Genomic DNA, 20,363 nt, shown 5'->3' with positions numbered 1-20,363 from the left:
CAGATAATGTATTAAAATATTGAAGGTATAAAGCACAGAGAACATTAAAAAGTTTAAGATGGCTGAAATCTGGAGTGCTGAAATCAGCTATGCTGCGCTTAACTTAAATTATATAATATGCTCAAGGTAATGAAATCAAACAGTGTTATAAAAAAGTCTCACATTAAGAAGAAAAAAATTATCACAGTCAATAGTTCAGACTCAAGGGACTAATGTTTAACTTCAAAAGACCAGCTTTCTGAGAGAATAAAAGGGTAAAGAATTCCTGCCTCCAAGAAAGGGATGAAAATTATAGACATAAAAGTTAATGCATTTATTAAAAATTATTTATAAGGAAATACTTTCCTCAATATAATTACACAATGGGGAAAAAACTAACATCATTAATAGCACCCTTGGAATGATCAAGTAATAGTTAGTTTTTTACAATAGACAATAAGTATGACAATAAAATTCTACATTAAAATTGAGGAAATTAAAAGTAATAAAATTTAATGTATCTGCCAACAACATACAAATATATAAAAAAATATGGCCTCATAAATTAAGTACAAAGTAGACATTTATAAAACTACAAATTCAATGTTTCATAAAATACTAATAATTAAAGAGTCAGTGCAGTGAGTTACCTGTTATCGAAAAATTGAGCAATCTAAAAAGAAAATAGCTGCAAGATAGCAGCTAAATAAATAAATAAAAAAGTATATTCAATACATATTGGCACTACATTGCTTGATCACATAAGTTAAATAAAAGCATAAAAATTTTAAAATCAATAAGTTTAAAAAATTGCATTCTAGATCTTAGATTTTGAAAAACATGTTTAACAAAATGCAAATTTTTTTCCCTTAAATTTATTGCAAATTCTGAGTAATTTTGCATTGCGAAACTCAACATTAAAAAAGATTGTTTACCTCATAATTTATTTTCTACATTTATGCTGTTTTAAAAAGAAATAAGCAACAAATAGAATTTATTTTATATGATAAAAATTTTTATGAAATATATTAGGTCTGTAAAAATATGCAATATTTGAAATAACAGTTACGAAGAAAAATGCTTCACAAATGGAAATACAAATATTTACTAAAATTAAGTAGCAATATACAAATATTTACTAAATTTAAGTAGCAATATATATAGCAAAATAATAATTGATTTCGTTCTTACACATAAAATCAAAATTGAATCCAAACATTTAACGTTTTCATGTATAGAGAAGCCGGAAAAAAAACTTTTCATCATATCTTAAAAAATTCATTGTTTGCCGTTTTATAATAAAAAGATATTCAGTATATTAAAATGCACGAGTTTTAAAAAAAAAAATACTAAATTTATTTTACTGTTTCAAAGAAAAAACATTTTTTCTTATCCAACCAAATAAAGAAAATATTCACTAGATAGATAAGCTGTAAGTAAAAGGCCTTAAAAAGAAAATAGGTGAAAATATACAGGGATGCCATATCTAACTATTTTGGAGTTAAAAAGCTACCATATAACTTTTCGTAAAAATTTATAATTAAGTAACAAGTATACACCTAATTACTCAACTATAAAAGTTTGCATAGATAAATAATTTGAATTCAAAATTCAAGAATGTTAGAAAATGATAGTCATAAAATAAAACAATGAAACATTTTTGGTAATTCAAAAATTTTAACGAATGTTCGGCGTTTTAAAGTTACAAAATATATTTGAAAAATCTAATTTAGAGTTTTACAAATTAATTTACAGCACCTTCAATAGCAATGTATTTTATTATACTTCTGTAATATGTATTATATTCAATCTTAGCATCTGAATATATTTTATGCTGAAAAAGTTATAAACTAAACAAAACTTAGTTATTTGTGTAATAACTAAAATTTTTGTCAATATAGAAATAAGAAAATTGCGAATACACAAACTTCAGATCACAAATTTGAAAATAACAGATAACTAACAGCACTGTAGAACTTTCAAAACATCAATCATACCTACATTCATTAAATTCTATCATATAAATCTGACTAGAAATGCAATTATAAATATAATACATATAAGCACATGTTTATTGCGTAGAAAATAAGAAGTAAAAAAAATCACATTTTTAATACAGTTTTAAAAATTTGACCTATGCCTCTTGACTGCTAAAAGGTTAATATTGGTTTCATTTTTGAATCGTCTAGAATGTCTGGAAAAAATAAATAAAATGACTTTAGAATAAATACTTAAATAGAACAATTACATTGTTATAATTTATTCATACATGTTTTGAAATGATTCTGTTTCTAAAAAAAGAAAAGTATCTCCTCTTAATTTCTCCTGTTGAGTTTCATGTAAAATGTTATCTGTTAAGTTGTCAAAATCAATTTAAAAAGCAAATTTTTATTATTATAGATGAAATTGCACACAATTGTAAGTTTGTATAAAAACTCCTCTGCCATGTTCAAGATAGAGTATGGCCTCCCAAACAATTTGACTACCAAGTAGTCTGGGTTTCGCCTCTATTTTCCAGTTCCTTATTTGTAAGATCTTTGATCAGCGCATAAATGCCACTTAAAATCTTATTCAATGAGGCAATCAACATGTAAGAATCTCTTGAATAAATAATTATTTATCTCCAACATGATATATTCAGATTAACATGCAATTAAAATTAATTAAACAATGCAATTAAATTATTAATAAGTTGAAAAGATGGAACAATATATAACAATATAAAGAAATTTTTAATAGGGAACATTTCTTTTTCGATAAGATCATTTATTTATGAGCAAACTTTGATTCTAATACGTTTGATTGGAAAAATATTTTCAATAACATCTTATTTAAAAAAAAATTTGCAGTTAAAAATTAAATAAAAAGACTAACAAAGTTAATGATTTACTATATTCAAATATGAGACACTGAAATAATTATAAATTTGTGAATGATTTATCACATACCAGAAATTATAGAATGCCAAGGTACAGTTACGTATGTCAAATAAGCATTTAGAGCTGGGGAGCTTGCTCTCTTAGATTCTTTCCAAAAATGATATGCCTGGCCAAAACCTCTCATGGTCCATAGTCTGTTATAACCAGTATCATCAAGCTCTATAATATGGTGAACAGGAACTCAATATTCATAAATAATATTAGACAAATTATTAATAGTTAGTACTCTATACCTTAACCCCTTCTCTGTTGGCGTCGCATCTAACACGTTCAAAAATTGGAGCAATTGAATTTTCCGCGTTACATGCCATACAACGAAGAGAAAAATTAATTCAGCAAAATTGAATTCGTCACCACTCTTTAAATATTGTGATTATTTTCGTATTTCTGAATGTTGTTAAGAAATGGCACAACTAGTCCCATTTTCTTCGCAATTTTTCCAGTGAGATTTCCAGCCTTGAATTGAAATCAAAATTGCTTTGTATTTTCTGTAATTTCACTTTTATCAGTGTTACTGTTGCAAGTCAAAATAGTTATGCTAGTTTTGTGATAAATATGATTTTTACACTCTGATACCCAAGAGTGATTGTAAAGCTTTTTTAACGGTAAGGTTGGGAAAAAAAATTCAAAAATATTTTTAACAGATTTTAATAGTTATTTTAAGCAGATATTTATCTTAAATATCTTAAATCAATAGAGTTAATAAATATGCTATCACAGTGTATTTTTTTAAGAAAAAACTTGGGTGCATTGCACGGATAACTGAAGATCAGCGGACAGGACATCACATATTTCACCACCATTAGGTCAAGCAACAAACTGCTTGCTGACAAAAATATTTTACATTTTCGAATTTAGGATAAAACACAGATCAATTTTCAGCAATAAAAAAATGGGTTTTTTTCGGGTCGGAAATTGGAAAAAAAATCTGACAGAAAAGGGATTAAGAAAGTGTATTTCATTTTACAAGAAAAATGTTTACACATTATTATTCAGAATTTATAAAAGAAATTTAAATGCACTCATAGCTACCATCTCTACTGATTTTACTACAGGATTTTGAGAGATTCTCTGGGTACTGTAGTTTAAAATCTTCATGGTTTTTGAGTATTTTAGAAAAATTTTAACAATTTAGAATCTTTTTGAACAGAATATTCATTTATTTGTCACATAGTGAATTCCTATTTTGGCATCTTAAGAGCAAAATAACACTTTAAAAAATCTACATCACTTACAGAAAATATAATTTACTTTAAAAAAAATAAAGAGTGCTGACTTTTAACAGATACTTTGACAAGTTGTTGTTTTTAATATTTGTAACTAGTCTAAATGAACATGACTTTCAGAAATCAATAGTGTTTGAAATGAAATATTGAGTATAATATCATACTGTTATCGAGTGTTCTTCGTTCGGGTGGAGCAGCGAATTAAAACTTGTTTCACATCACTGTTGATCACAAGCTTGATAATGGTGGTCAACTAAACTAGCAATAATTTGTAGCAAAGTGCACATTAAATCTGCTCTGACTGAAATTCTTTTCATTGGTGAGGAGAGAAAGCTTGTGAAAAGCTATCAGGAACTCTCCTTATGATCTAAGTATAAATGTACATGCCTTTTAGAAATCAACAGTATTTGAAATGAAATACTGAATATGTCCTACTGTTATTGAGCATTCCCCGTTATGGTGGCATAGTCAATTAAATTTTGTTTCACATCAATGTTGATCACGAGTTTTATAACGGTGCCAGACTAAATAACCTGCAATAATCTGTAGCAAAGTGCACTTTAACACTGTTGTGACTGAAATTCTCCTCAGTGGACAGGAGTGAAAGTTTGCGAGAAAAGTTTGCTACCAAGAACTCTATTTATCAAGATCAATTCAAATGCATTTCTACCACAACTGTTAAGACTTAAGAGCGCTAAAAAATGGAGCGAGGTGCTTGGCCATGGAAGAGTGGTGTTTCCTGGTGTTATAAATAATTAATTTTTAGAAAACTTAGTTTAAATCTATTTTTAGAAACAACTGATTTCAGATGTTAAAGTGAATTTTGGAAATTTCATACAAGAAATGTGTAGGTCAGGGATGGCGAACCAATGGCATGCATGCCATTCATGGCACGCGACACAATATTTTGGGCACTCCACTGATCACAATTGTTGTTACACTATGAATTGTTATTACACAAATGTTATTGTGCTATGAAGCATATGTAACAATTAAATTAAAATTCGCAAAAAACAAACAAAATAATAAACAATTATTAATAAAAAAATTAAAAATTAATGCTAAAAAAACAGTTAATAACCATAAAAAACAAGCTAACAATAAATAACTAGCAAAAAAAATCAACAGTCCTGCTTAAACTAACATCTAACAATAAGTTATTGGTCATCTAATCTGCAACAACAGAAGTCACACTGATGTTACTTAAAGTTGAATTATGTGTATAACTGATACATTACAAAATGTATTTTTTTTTTCAATGTAAATAAAGAGTTGATAGTATGAGTTGTTTTGAGTTGATAGTATTTAGTATTATTATTTTCCCAATAATCACGAAGTCAAAATTATTTGACGCCACGTCTATGACCTAATTAAGCAAATTTTTTAGAGAAAATGGCGCGTTGGTGTATAAAGGTTCGCCACCCCTGGTGTAGGTAATTTTCAAATTACAAAGTAGAAGCTTGAATTTTGTTAAAGATAATCATTTTCATTTGTAGCACCTTAATCTTACCTGTAGAGGACTCGCTTGAATAACTGCTTGTTTTGGAATGGTTATCACTATTTGTTAAAACTTCAATTTTTGATTCCCTTCTCCATACAACCCTAGGACGATCTTTTTTATTTAGCCGAGGCTGCTTAGTTTGACTAACTTTCTTGTGCTTTTTAGATAAAACAGGTTCTGAGAAAATAAAACTGAAATATAAAAACATGCAACATGCTTCCTTAAAATAAAAAATAATAATAAAAAAATTTAAAAGAGGTATTTTTATAAAATAAAAAACTGACAAATTTATAAAAGAAACAAGAAGAAAAAAAAAGCTATTTGTAAAATTTAAAGAAAAAAAAAATTTAACTTAAAATAATAAATCAGCAAAAAAAAAAAGCACCCAAATCATAACTAAAAATAAAATAGAACTGCAGCACAAAGTTACATGCTACAACTTTTTTGCATTTAATAATAAAATACTATACTATACTTAACTGAATCAGCAAAATAATAAAAACTTCATTTCCTGCAGTTTTAAAAGGCTATATTAAGAACCATATAAAAGAAAAAACCCTATCTTAAAAACCAAGTTGTGGAAAAAATAAGAAAAATTTATTTCTTCACATTCATCAAATGATACTTAGGGCTAATATAAAATTCGGCATAACTCATCATTGCCTTGAATTTGGTGTTCTTTAATTTCATTAAAAAAAAGTGCATTTATTCAAGGTAGGCATGATTTTTCTCATGGTTTTTACCATCTAAAAAAAGTATTATTTCTCCTACAGTTTTAAATGTTTTAATAAAATAGACATGTTTTTACCATCTTCAGAAAAAATACACACAATCTAATACACTCAAAAATATATTTTTTATTAATAACTGACGCAAAAAAATTCTTATGTATACTCTTACCATCTCTTATATCACCTGCTTCTATTTCATTAATACCATTTGGATAATAATCTATTTCTGTTTCAGACTGCGATTTTTGGGTTTGACTATCTTGACGACCTTTCCAACTTTTAAAATTATTTAAATTAGAGCTTGGATCTGACATACGTCTTTGTAAATAAGGATTATCCTGAAAAATAAACATTCAGATTTTGTACTATAAATACTGATAACAAAACAATGAATTAATTTAAAATAATAAAAATGTCAAATTTCATTTTTAAATATTTTTTTTAAATTTTATCAAGGCAAAGTTTTTTTTACAGAAGTACCTATTTTAAAGACATTTTTTAACAATCAAAATAAACAATCTCTTTCTTTTTCCGAAAAAAAACACAAAAATTTTTCAAAAAGGTGTTATCCATTGAAAAAGTATTAAATTCCATGAAATTAAAGGTCTGACAAATATTGATTAATTTTTCAAATTTGAAGCTTGTTTCTTAATACCTTTTTTTTATCTAACTTATCTGAATTTCTTCTCTGAAAATCCTTCACATCAAATGAAAAAAAAATATGAAAGAAAATTAGTCTTCATGTATGAAAGACTAGACTAGAATTATCCTCTGCTTTTTTTTTCTATTCTCTCCTTTTTTATCAGTGACACTTATTTTAACATTCTTTAACATTAAACATTAACATTCTTTAGTTAAATATCGTTTTACCAAAAGCAAAGCATTTTTGTATGAAAATTGACAATTTTTATTGTATAGTGCGTGTTTTGATTTCATATTACCTTTAAAACCTATCACGTACAAAAATCAACCTTGAGGACTAACAAAAGTCTAGACGCTTCAGCTAACAGAGCTTTTCAATGTGCTAAGATGCAGTTAAAAATTAGAAAAAGATTTTTTATTGCATCATTTGTGACAAGAAAAGTTGTTTATGTACTAAAAAACATAGTTTATTGTAAAGAACTGACATACTCTGTTAAGCATTATTTCATAATTTTAATGGGTAAAAATTAAACTATATCTTGAGTGTTAGATAAGCATACCTCCATATCATCCCAATCATAATCTGTTATAGAGTAACCAGGCTCAGATGTTGGAGTCTCAACACCTGATCCTTTCTGTTTTGTGACAGCCATTTCTGCGTGACCTTTTCCTTTGGGACCCCTCATTCGTACAAATTCTAATCTTTGTTGTCCTTGATACCATCCCAAAGACACTTTTTGAGCAAACCGAGATGACAAACTTGCCTACAAGAATAATAAATAATATATATTACCTAATTACTGAAGTTCATGGCATAAAACTCAAAACATTGATTACAAAATAAATGATTAAAGTAAGTATAGAGTTTAATTGAGCACAAAAGTTGGACAGCTTTATGGTACTGACCAATACTTTAAGATGAAATAAACACAAAATAATAAAATTAAACAATAATTAAAATCAGAAATCTTATAATTTAAAAAAAAAAATTTAACCAAGTAAAAGTTATTTTAAAAAAACATTTATAATATATTTGTTTAAATAAAACATTATTCTAAAAATGCTTTTACAGTCAAACCCCGCTATAGTGAACCTTCAAGGGACCGAAATTTTGGTTCACTNTTATTTAATTCATATTTTAATGGTTACTTCAAATTAAAATTAGAAAATGCTTAATATTTACTTAGAAAGTTATTGAAATCCATTTTAGTAGGATTGCTTAATTTTTTTTGAGTATTTAATATCCTTTTATTGGTTTCTTATTTAACTATTTAAGTTATGTATATATGCGTATATAGAACATGTTTTAAGTCTGTAATCAATACCTGCTTTGGTATAGTATAATCCGGCGCGGCGTGTACGATGGTGCGGCGTGTGCGACGAAATATTTTTTTTTGGGGGCCAATTTTTGAGGGCGCGGCGTGTATACCAGGGCGGCGTTTCTCCGCGAAATTACGGTACCGAATTTTTTTTATTATTTTTCAAAAACAAATATTTAATTTTTTTTCCCCATTTTGTTCAGATTGCTGCCGCGGGCCGCACATCGAGGGTTGGCGGGCCGCATTTGGCCCGCGGGCCGCAGGTTGAGCACCCCTAATTTATAATATATTTGTTTAAATAAAACATTATTTTAAAAATGCTTTTATTTTTCACAATTGAAATGGTTTTCTATGGAGACATCACAGATATGAGGAACGTTCGAAAAGTAACTACTGTTTCATTTTACTGTCATAGTAGCCCCAGTGCCACACTTCAGTGCATGCAAACATGAGTCATAAGTTGACTGTCTGCCCCCTGTCACAAAACGCTTAAGACCAATGAAATGCATTCTGCAACGTGATTTTTGAATGCTAAGGCACCTGAAATTCATCATTCACTTGTAGATATATTTATGGAGAAAATGGTAAGGGTGATAAAATAGTGAGAAAGTCGATTTGACAATTCAATGACAGACAAACCAATGTTCATGATGAAACAAGAGTGTACAAGACAACCTTCTATTGTTATAATAATGGTTTGATTGCAAAGTGAATGTGAAAATTTGTGAAAACAGACGATTCGCAATAAGAATGCTTTGTAGTGAGCTTCTAAAAATTTAAAAAATAGATGATAAAAGCGGTTTTTTTCTTTAAAGAGGGTACAGATAATTAAGTTTCGACTGAGAAAAATGTCTGCACAATATTGATAACTATATAAAAAAATAGTTTCTGAAATGCATTTTCTAGTAAAAATACATTTTATTCAGAAAAAAAATAAAACTTTTTTTTACTTAAGCTTAAAGAAATGGTAATTACTTTCCAAACATGCCTCGTATATAGACACAACCATTAACAAATAATAAAAACTTTCACCAGTAACCTTAATATTGGAACTAGAAATGATATTTAATAAATATCCATTCATTAACATACAACAAAATTTATTAATAGTTTTTTAAGGGGGAAACTATTTTTTTCTAGTTTATTACTTTAAATTCCTTAAAACTAGCATATATAGATAAAAATATTATTTTTTATTTAAAATTAATACAATCACATACATAAGTATAAAAATGTAATACATACATAAATATAAAAATATATTTTGAGATGGGAAGCATACAAATACATTATATTTACACATTAAGTGGCCAATCTGTTATGACCACTGCACAATTTATTCAAATAAGTCATTGTGTAACAGTGCTATCACTACATGGGTAATGTATTAAAAAAATTTTCATCTGCATGCCTTATGACTTAAATTTTATATGCATGGTAATCTGAATAACACATCATAATTAATTAATATTGCAGACAAAGCATGTCCTGTAATGATGTGGCATTTTTAACAGATAATGTGCCCTACCATACAAATAAAATTGTAAAGGTTGAGTTAGAAAATTAGTTCCTTTTGCGGCATTGGCCTACACAAGCCCTGATCTTGGTACTAACTTAAATTTGTGGGATGCAATTCAGAGAGCGTTTCCATATCTAGAGCCACTACCCACCAGCCAAATACTGGAAAAAGTGCTATTCAGATGCCACAATCTAACAACCTCTTGCATTCTCATTTTTCAAGATTTTGAAGTTGACTGTACTGTGTTAAACTCAAAATTGAAAGATTAAAATATTGAATGAGGCTGAAAATTAAAAATAACACAAAAACAAACTGCAGAAGAATTGGAAGCTGGAAAAATATAGAAAGTTTACAACAACCTCAAAATCAGTAAATCCCATGATATATTGAACTAATATCATTTAACCATATTTATTTTTAAAAAAATAACATCCGGAGAATTTTTACTTAATACTTGAATCACAAAATCCAAAAAAAAGGGACGACGAAATCTAGTAAAAAATAATTCCCAACAACAAATCACAGTTGCCCTTTTTTTAATTCCCCAAGCTATCTATTTGCAATAAAGATCACTGTTGTGGTACAAATCAAAAAATTTTCTCGAAAACTTGATCATAACTTTCACGCAGTTCAACATTACAACCCAATTTCATAAACTGAAAAATCATGTAAATTAATTAAAAACACAAATATTTTCCCTAAACAATTTCGTACTAAAGCAAATCTAAATAATGAATATTACATTGTAGACAAATCTTAGTATGATTTATCTCATGAAAAATGTTACTTAATTTCTCCTGCTTTTTTCACTAATTCACATCAAATTTTTTAAATAAAGACAAAATTTAGTAAGTTCTAATGAAATAACTAGAACAAAAATCAGTTGAATAGGTTGAATGGAGGAATAAATAAGAAACTAATTAAACAAATAAGTATTAATAATTCAAATCGAAACAAAAGTAAAAATGTTAAAATTAAAAATAAATAAAAAGGTAGAGAAAGGAAATGTTAATGACATTGCTAAAAGAGGCAGATTTTTTATAAAAAAAAGTAACAAGTAAATAAATCCTAATAATATTACCCTGGCATCATAAACTCTTTTTACAGCCTCATAATGTATAGATCCTAAAAATAAAACTTTTTGTAAAGATCCCTCTTTATCTTCAGCAACTAGCTCCACACAAACCATTTCACCATCTCTAACAAGAATATCTTCAAAAACCTGAAATTTATTTTTCAAATTTAAGTTATTCATCTAAAAATATTTCAAGAAAAACACAGTATAGCTGAATTTTGTTCTATATTCTCTGCATTCATTGCCAAAATAAAAAAGCTTCTCCTCAGATTTTAGATTACTTTAGAATTCAGACAGCCTATTTTCATGGAACACGCGTATCATCCCGTCAACCATATTCTCCTACAGCCTGCCAAAATCATTTTGGTATCTTTAAAATTTATTTTTACTTAGAAATTGATTACAAAGAAATAGACAAAATGCAAATATAACTGATTGCATGCAAAAAATGAGAAAGTATTTTAATTTAAATTATTTTAAAGTATTTAATTTAAAATTAGCAAAAATGCTTGATGGTATAATATACAAGAACCAATTTATCTTTATCTTAATAATATTATAAGTCATAAATTTGCATTTAAGTTTTAAAATTTAGTATTCTTATGCTTACTAACAATGTTATTATTGTCAATTAGAAATGTTCTTTTATTATTGCACGAATTTTGACAAAAAAAGAAACTAAATATGAAACAACAAAACCAAATGAATCAAACACATTAAAAGTTTTTCAAATAAAAACATTTTCAATAGTCAATAGTAATTAAATTTTGTACAAAAGAAATTTTTTTTAATTTTTTGCAATTTCTTACAAGTATTTTTAGGGGGGTGGTAATTACATAAAAAAAAGTCATTCACAGATTTTTTAAAGTATCATACATTGACCCTAAAAGAAATAGTACTGCAATTAAACTTTGATGTTCTGTCAAGAAGAGTGCTCTTTGTAACCTGGAAGTTATACTTTTTTTTAACTAGAGTCAACTATAGTCTTTTATTGAAACTTTTTGTACTTGGGACAGTAAATGTATATGTATAAAAGTGGGGAGTACATACGAAGTGATGTGTAGACTAAAATTTTTAAGTTATTTTAGAAAAATTAACTATGCATATTTAAATAGACAGTTATACTACATCAGAATATTTATGCATTTATGTCTATAACACTTTCATATCATAGTAAATTACTTAAGAAGTTCAGAAATGTGAGTTCGATACAAGAGATGGTAATGACATTTTACCTATATTTAATTTCTTTAAAAATATAATTTAAACACAAAATGCATCTGATGTATATTATTTAACTTCTTGTTAGTATTTTAAGCAAAATATACCACTAAATAATTAAAATGAACATTTTAATGAGAAATATTGCTTAAGGATGCAAAAGTTAACGAATTGAGAAAATAAGTAATATTTTTATTTTTAAAAAAAATCCAAATTAAAATAAGACATTTTATAAGGTGAGAAATTCAATTAATAATTAGTTTAATTATTTTATATTCATTTATTTTTAAGAATTATTTAATCTAATGAGAAACATAATTGTCCTGTAAAAAAGTGAAACTGTAATTAATACTTGCCTCATCATAATTGTCAACTGTAAAAAATATATTAGGGTAGCTAATTTCTTCCATTTCACCTTTACAATCCATGCTGCGCTTACTTGGAGAAGCATAAACTTTCTATTAAAATATATATACATGCATTTATATTTTCTGCATAAAAAGTTATTGTATAACAATAAGAAGTACAAGCTAATTTAAAGAATATAAATTGATAACTTCATTAACTTTTGATATAATCTTAAACAACTTTTAAAAAGACTTATTAATATGACACACCACCAGGGCAAAATCATATTTCTTTATATTAACTATTTACCTATGTAGTAATGAAAATGTCTGAAAATTATTATTGCGTAAAAATCAAAATTCCTAACTAATTTTACGTCAAACTTCAAGAGCGTGAGGTTTTTCTTTAATCCATCGAGTTTGTAACTCAAACTTGAGTCATAATTAATTCTAAGTAAGGTATTTAAAAACAGATACTAATAATAGCTTTCATTCAAAATATAATGATATATATAATTTTAATTGTAATAAACTACAATACTATTTTTAAATAAAATAACTGAGCTAAACTTTTTTTAAATATAAACAAATTAAATTGGTTGCTTCTAAATAACTGTTAGAATAAAAATGATTGGAAACAAATAAAATGAAGTTAAAATTAAATAAGAAAGAGTAAACAATAACCTGTGAATTCCTTTTTAGAATTTGCAGATCTTTTGGACTTGTTCTAGTACATACAGCACAAGTGAGAGTATACTCAAACTACAAAAAAGAACACAGGTAAATATATGATTTAAAATGTGATAAAAACAATACAGTCAAGGCCCGCACTAAATATTTTTTACCTCCCAAAATGTGATAAAATTGCAAATTTGGCGAAAAAAAATTTGTTTTGACAATAGTATAAACAAATGATTTTTTTCTACCTAAAAGAAAAATTTTTATTCCCCTTGTTCTGGGGGGGAAAAGGTCAAAGTGAATCTCTCTGAACTAATCCTGTATTTTACTCGATTACAGTAATTTCCTTTTAATTTGTCCCATAACCAATTCGAATTATATTAAGTCCAGATAATCTAAGCAACAAGAAAGATTATGTAAGCATCAGAAAAACTACTGTATAAAGATCACTTCGTTTATTGTTGAAATTTTTTCTCACAGTTTGTGTCAACAATACAGATTAAGTGATAGCAAGATCCATATTATCAACCAACTTTTTTTACAGAAGACATGTTTTCTCGTGACAATGACATATACAATAATGTGACAATAACATAATATTGCTCCAGGTACATTCTTATCTTACTGCACTAGTCTAAGAAGTTATCAAAAATTAACCCCAACCTATCCCTATTTCTTTTCCCCAAAGACGATAAAACATCTACATTTTTCATCCTCTCTCCCATTCATTGCTTATTGCTCATTTACTCCTCCCCAAATGCAAATTGCTCTTAATTTGAATTTGCATTTAACAAAATAATTTTATTTATAGTAAATTTGTATTTTGAATTAAAATTGAAATTTTGTAAAAATTTTGTAAGATTTCTTTTTAGCTAAGAATTTTGAAATTCGGCTAATACTTTTGATATTTGGCTAATTTATTGGCTAATAATTTATGGATTCTGTACATTAGAGAATAAAAAGAAAGAAATTAGTATGACAAGATTATTAATAAATAAAAACCATGACTACAATGTCATACAACTCACTTGTTGTAAAATCAAATTAAGATACACAGTTTCTTCCCAATCTACATCAGGATCACCAATAGGAAGCTTTTTTGAATCCTTTCTAAACACTTCAATAGCAGTCTGTAAGAATAAATCAGAAAAAGCAATAAACATCAAGACATAATACTTATCTGCTACAAATTCTGTGAAATATAGTTAGTTATATTTCAGTTTTTGTATGATTTTGCAATAGAAAAAACATGAAAAAGAAACTGAACAATCTGGATAACATTCATAAAGAAAAGAAAAATAACTACATATTTAATTTAATTTAGACAAAGTAATCTAACATAATTTTAAAATTTAATAAGGGCTGAAAAAGTGCCTAAGCCACATTACATAATTGCACTAAAATGAAAATTTTTGGAAAATAATTTGCATGGGAAAATTATTTGCAAGACTAAACTTATTATTTGACCAACTATCACAGTCTAATGTTCTTTAGCCGAATTTTTCAAAAATTTATAATTCATTTTCCAAGAAAATAGCTCACATATTATATCAATGACTTGGATTATTTTTCTCTTAAAAAAAAACATTTATTTTTCATAATTTTATCAACTTATTTTTTACAGCAAAAAAAAAAACTTTGTATATCTTTTTACACCAATAGCGGAGTTACATCACCAACTTTTTCCTTGAAGCCTTTTGCACCTTTACTTAATTTTTACCTAAGCATCATTAATGTTTTGTCTTAATGCCATAAAATTCATTTTTTTAAAATAATTTTATATTAACTTTAACCGAGATCTCAAAATGTCGGGGAGGGGGGATAACAAATAGAAGCAGATTCAACAATACAAATTTTGTTTATACAAGCAGATGTTAAAGTTCGAATCCCATTCTTTCGTTGTGGTGGGACATCATTTGAAATAATAATGAAAAATAACAATATTTCATTAATGAGATTATAGTGTTTTCACTACAGCGCGAGAACGCGAGAATCTCGCATATTTTTTTATTTTCTCACATTAATAAATTATTGCCGCGAGAAATTCGCTCATTCTATAAATCAATTTCAAAATTCGCGAATTCCTCGCATTTCGGAAAAGGCTTCAAATTACGCCATTTAGAATAAATCCGTTTCACTTTTCTTCCTAGATCTCTCATTATTTTCAACATCTGCCACATTATCTAGCTTCCCTATTTACCAGTATTGTTCAGAACCTTTTCGAACAACAGAATACAACCACGGAACCCCTTTCAGAAGACATTTCTCTGCAAACACGTGTTTATCGTAGGTAAGGTTTCTTCATGTAAGACGTCCACATTTTTTATGCACTTATGTAAGATGGACAAATACTTTGTAAAGGCAAAATCTTCTATGATGATGCACTAAAAATATTCAATGCTTTAAAAAATAGAAGACGTTAAAAATGTATTATAATTAAAGAAATGTTTTTTTTCAAGAGTTTCTGTGTTTTTTTAGTTTTAAGAAATCTCACTTAACTTTTTGAAATCTCACCCTGTTTTTGAGAATGGGTGAGAAATTCTCACCCATTTTTTTTCTATGATGAAAACACTGGATTATTTTTCATTTAATTTAACATACATTATTCTTTTTTTTTTAAAGAAAAAAGAAAAAAAAATAATTTTATTTATTTTGAATACTTAATTTTGAAAAATAAAAACAAATATTAATTGGTGGATGGAATTCATCCTATTGATCTTTTCTCAAAACTGATTTCAGTCTGCAGAACTGAAGAGTGGTGCACATTATTTGTTACTAAATACAAATGAAATATAAATATTTTAGTTTTTCAATAATACAATTCAAAAAAAAGGTTTCAATAACTAAATCAATAATTCAATAACTAAATCTCAGCTGATTAAGAAAAAATGCTAAATGTAAAAATGTACAGCGATGGAAATGCAAAATTATCTGCTTATTAAGAATATATTTATGATTAAGTTTTAATAAAAGGAATAATGCTTATGACAACAAAAAAAATTACTGTTGAAATAAAGAAGTAAATACAATTGCATATTACATACCTCAAATTTAGGAATATATCTGGCAGCAGTTCTTTTCTGATGTTTACGTACAAAAAACAATAAATCGTCTCTAAACTTATCATCACAATAGTGCAGGAAGTGCCTCACAAATAAATCAGTCCAAAACCTTGTAGGATTTAAAAGAACAAATCCAGATTCTAAAAATAAAGATCATTTATTTGTTACACTACGACAAATTTTAAGTCAAAACAATTATGTAAAGAATTATCATATCCCTCTATTTTTTATAAGTAAAAAAAAAATGTGAGACAAACAATAAGATTAATAAATGACTAAAAATAATATAAAATGTTTTTTAAAACTCGAATCAAGTTTTTAGGAAAGAAAAAATACGAAAACAAAATTTCATGGAAAAATAAATTCAATTGATGACAATTTGATTTAACGTGAATGTTTTTCCTGTAATGCATATTAGTATATACATAACAGTAGGGAACGGATTATCCGGAACGATCGGGACCATCGATATTCCGGATAACTGATTTTTCCGGTTTTCTGAATCGCTACAAAAAACCGTTTTTTTATAGTTAAACCCAACAAAAAAAAAAAAATTGGAAATAATCTTAAAAAGAAGAAAAAACGAAGTAATACATAAATGATTATTTCCAAAATGATGGTAAGGTAAACATCTTTCAAAAAAGAAAGAAAAATCCTAAAATCTTATGAGGAAGAAAAAAACAAATTTTAAAAATGGCGGGAAGACTAATCGAATTTCGTTCCGGTTTTTTGGTTTTCGAGTACGATGGATAAAGTTAGATAGGCGCCTTTTCTAATTACACCTTCCCCTTGTTATAACAACATAAATCACAGAAAATATAACAAAAACAATTTTTGATTAAAAATTGTAAATGTTAATTTTATAAATTGCTTGACTTAATTTAGAAATCTATGACAATATAAAACGATAAGACAGCTATAAAATAAATTATCCCTTGAACTTTATCAACAGAAAGTGTTCAAATTTCATTTAAGAATGCATAATAAAAATATAAAATCAATTGAGGGATAAATTTTTGTTTAAATATAGCAGTGTTTAAGGGGAAAAAATCACTTTTGATGCGGGTTTTTTTTTTTTTTTCAAAACCCACATAAATTACAAAAAAATAATACATCGTGATTATTTTAACAATACTTAGTGATTTTTTAATACATCATCTAATAAAACTATGTATTAGAAACAATGAGAATTTGAGATGACAGCAGCAAAATAAAAGAAGATTATAGAATTAATATTTTATAATATAAAAATTTTATAATATGAAAATCTAACTTACCTGCAAACTAACAAAAAATTGTCAATATAATTGTTACAATTTTTTATAACTATTTCATTGATAAAAATATCAGTACCAAACAGTAACCGAAAGTTTTAACTTTTACGAAAAAAAATATTTTAAAAAATAAATTAAAAATTTAATTTTTATTATTTATTTGATATTGTTGTGTTATCTTAAAAAATATATAACAAATAATATATTTTTATAACAAATTTATTCATACATTTAAAGTTTAATAAGCTTGTTAATATGCAACTGGCAGGTTGATTTAGTATTTAAACAAAGACAAAAAATAGATTTTAAATTATAAAAAAATTAAATCCAAAAAAAAAATTTTTGAAGTATTTAAATGAGTGTTACGAACTCCACCTGAATACACTAAAAAGAAGTGTTTGAAAGTATGCTAAGGATGGAAAGGGCATGTGTGCAGTGCTCCCGTCCTCATTGTCTGTGAGCGTTTCGTCTTCCTTTTTGAAAAGGGAGAGAATAATTGAAAGTGAGAGAAAAAATAGTTTCAGCCATTTCTAAGTAACGAGTTTCAAATAGATCGTCCATTTTTAAAACTAGAAGAAAGTTTTTGATTTTATATCTACTTTTTCATAATGTTCAGGACCACTGTTGTCATCCTTTTTTTTTTTTTTTTTTTTTTNTTTTTTTTTTTTTTTTTTTTTTTTTTTTTTATCTTTCATAGTGCAGATAACTATTTAATCAGTCAGAATATATGTCTGTTTACATTTCATGAGAAAAAAATAAACTTATAAGTTTGGAATATAATTTTCATCAGTCAAAAATTTATAACAATTTAATATTTTACATAATTTAAGCAAAACAAGATAAAAAGAAAGGAAAAGATTTCATTAAAAGGATAGCACCCGGGTATAAAAAATTCTGCATTGCCTCTAAAGAGTTCAAGAGTTAACCGATTCAAGTTGTGCAACTATGGCACGACATTTTTTAAAAATCGAAATTGCCAGTTGAAAACAACAACGCCATAAGAATAATTAATATGATATATATTTGCATCTTAAAATAAGTACGATGATACCTTTGTATAAAAATCTTCATAACAAATCAAATATTATAAAAGCATCAAGAAATTATTCCCCTGATATCGATGATATAATATGGATTTATTCGGAAGTGTTTGTTTTTATTTTGTATCATAAAAAATAAGGCATATGTCTCTGCTGTCAGTTTTTTGAAGATGGCACCAGATTGATAATACTGAAGCAAAATAATGGCAGACTTAGCAACTTCCCACGATAAACTAAAAAAAAAAAACTCAGATAAGGGAAACAATTCCAGGGGTATAACTCTCCTAGCAATTTTACCTTGACCCCAGTTGGGCTCAAAATTGGCTCAATATGGATCCTTTATGAACATGCACCGAGGGTATCTAGATTTTTTAATATCGATCCTTTATAGCACTAATATTGACTTACATATGGCCAATACAGGTACAATAGTGGCTGAATAATGAATATAGACAAATCTATGAAGGAAAATACACCCTTTGAAACCTTATTGAGCCAAGAATTGTGAATATTGGCAAACCTCTGTATGTTTTTTTTTATTTAAAGGTTTGCAAGTTAAAATCGCCAACTACAATCGCCAAGATGTCAATTAAATTTTAAACTTGCAAATTTGTATGTTAAAAAACATGTCGATGTTTGCCCGGGAGAGGCTACGAGCTATACCTTTCGAGTTGGTTCCTTTTGGTGATGTTTTTTTAATTTCTCGCGGGTCGCTGACCGGAAGTTTCCAAGACTTGGCGATTATTCTGCCACAGATCACGATACGAAAATATCCCCAGTAAAAAATCTATTAAGCACGATACTGATTGGCGCGTCAGCTCATGATAAAGAAATATCCTTGTTTTTTTTTTTAGATATTAAAAGTAGTCGTTTGCTCGCTGAGAGCTTTTTTTTATTAGCTTTCTTTTTAAAGTTTTAAATTAGATAAAACAGCGCGGCACCATGAAGCGAAATAATCCGCGAATTTTATATTTCTTAGTAACAATATTTCACGGAAAAACGAAACCAAAACAAGCAAATGTTAAATTATGAATATAACCACTTCTAAATTAGAAAAATATTGACCACTTCAAATTATTTTATTAAATTGAAAAACATATTAAATAAAACAATATGAGACCCAAACGAATTTAATTGTAAAAGGCATAATAACAAATAAATATTATGAATCATCGTCTGCAACTGAGTCGCAATATGAGTCATTGATTGATTTTTATTATACATTTCAAAGTAATTTTTTCTTGAATATAGAATAATATGCTTACCCTCTGCATATTCATATTGAGAAATTTCTCTAATTCGGTGGTAAGATATTTCAGATAGCATATTTTCCAACACAGATACATGACGAATTGGCGTTCCACCAAACGCCATGTTTTCGTTTTTAAATGTAAATAACAAAAATGCGTTGCCAGATTATGATCGGTAAAAAAAAAAGTAAAGCAAACAAGCAGTCGAGCCGAGTGAAACATAATAATACAATCCATTCCATGAGAGTATGGATGACGACCTTACAGATGGCGCTAGCAATATAGTTTATGCTTTGATATTAAGTTTCTAAAATTGTTTTATGGCTCGAAACCTTGAATTTATAAAATAAAAAAAGATCTTATGAGTGATAAAATTGCATGCACATTTTGAGTACAAATATCCAGATGAGATTTCTTCCAGAATATGACTTCTGAAATAATAAATGAATTCTAAACATGTTTTAGAATGTTATTGCTTACCATCAATTTCCAATCCTGTTTTGTTTTTTTTTACATCTTGTAAAGTGGAAGAAATAAATAAGCCAAAATTCATGCCAGAA

At 27.1% G+C, this 20,363-nt stretch overlaps 1 protein-coding gene across 2 annotated transcripts; it reads right to left on the bottom strand.

Annotated features, from left to right (window-relative positions):
- Positions 1-301: 301 nt before the first annotated feature.
- LOC107446584 (uncharacterized protein KIAA0930 homolog) lies at positions 302-20,010 on the bottom strand. 2 transcript variants are annotated; one of them, XM_043053986.2, is made up of 11 exons: positions 19,819-20,009; positions 16,222-16,379; positions 14,206-14,307; positions 13,184-13,261; positions 12,509-12,610; positions 10,938-11,078; positions 7,579-7,782; positions 6,546-6,714; positions 5,655-5,822; positions 2,928-3,077; positions 302-2,173 (listed from the first exon to the last, which is right to left on the bottom strand). In XM_043053986.2, exons 1-11 carry the CDS (start codon positions 19,925-19,927, stop codon positions 2,130-2,132), a joined length of 1,425 nt encoding a protein of 474 aa, XP_042909920.1. In that variant the 5' UTR covers positions 19,928-20,009; the 3' UTR covers positions 302-2,129. The 2 variants fall into 2 exon arrangements, with proteins under 2 accessions (XP_042909920.1, XP_042909921.1); XM_043053987.2 differs by lacking the exon at positions 5,655-5,822 and having other exon boundaries at positions 19,819-20,010.
- Between the last annotated feature and the right edge of the window lie 353 nt (positions 20,011-20,363).

The sequence above is a fragment of the Parasteatoda tepidariorum genome, chromosome 6 (assembly GCF_043381705.1).
Source record: "Parasteatoda tepidariorum isolate YZ-2023 chromosome 6, CAS_Ptep_4.0, whole genome shotgun sequence".
Taxonomy (NCBI): domain Eukaryota; kingdom Metazoa; phylum Arthropoda; class Arachnida; order Araneae; family Theridiidae; genus Parasteatoda; species Parasteatoda tepidariorum.
The sequence above is the reverse complement of the archived record's forward strand: the minus strand, read 5'-3'. Positions and strand labels throughout refer to the sequence as shown.

What these genes read in the sequence shown, in the direction of transcription:
- LOC107446584 (XM_043053986.2), bottom strand. Translation starts at nt 19,927, where the DNA reads ATGGCGTTTGGTGGAACGCCAATTCGTCATGTATCTGTGTTGGAAAAT. An exon ending in TCAATATGAATATGCAGAGG is followed by an intron (nt 16,380 to 19,818) that starts GTAAGCATATTA and finishes CTTTATTTTTAG; the next exon opens with AATCTGGATTTGTTCTTTTA. An exon ending in ATGATTGGGATGATATGGAG is followed by an intron (nt 6,715 to 7,578) that starts GTATGCTTATCT and finishes TTTATTTTTCAG; the next exon opens with GATAATCCTTATTTACAAAG.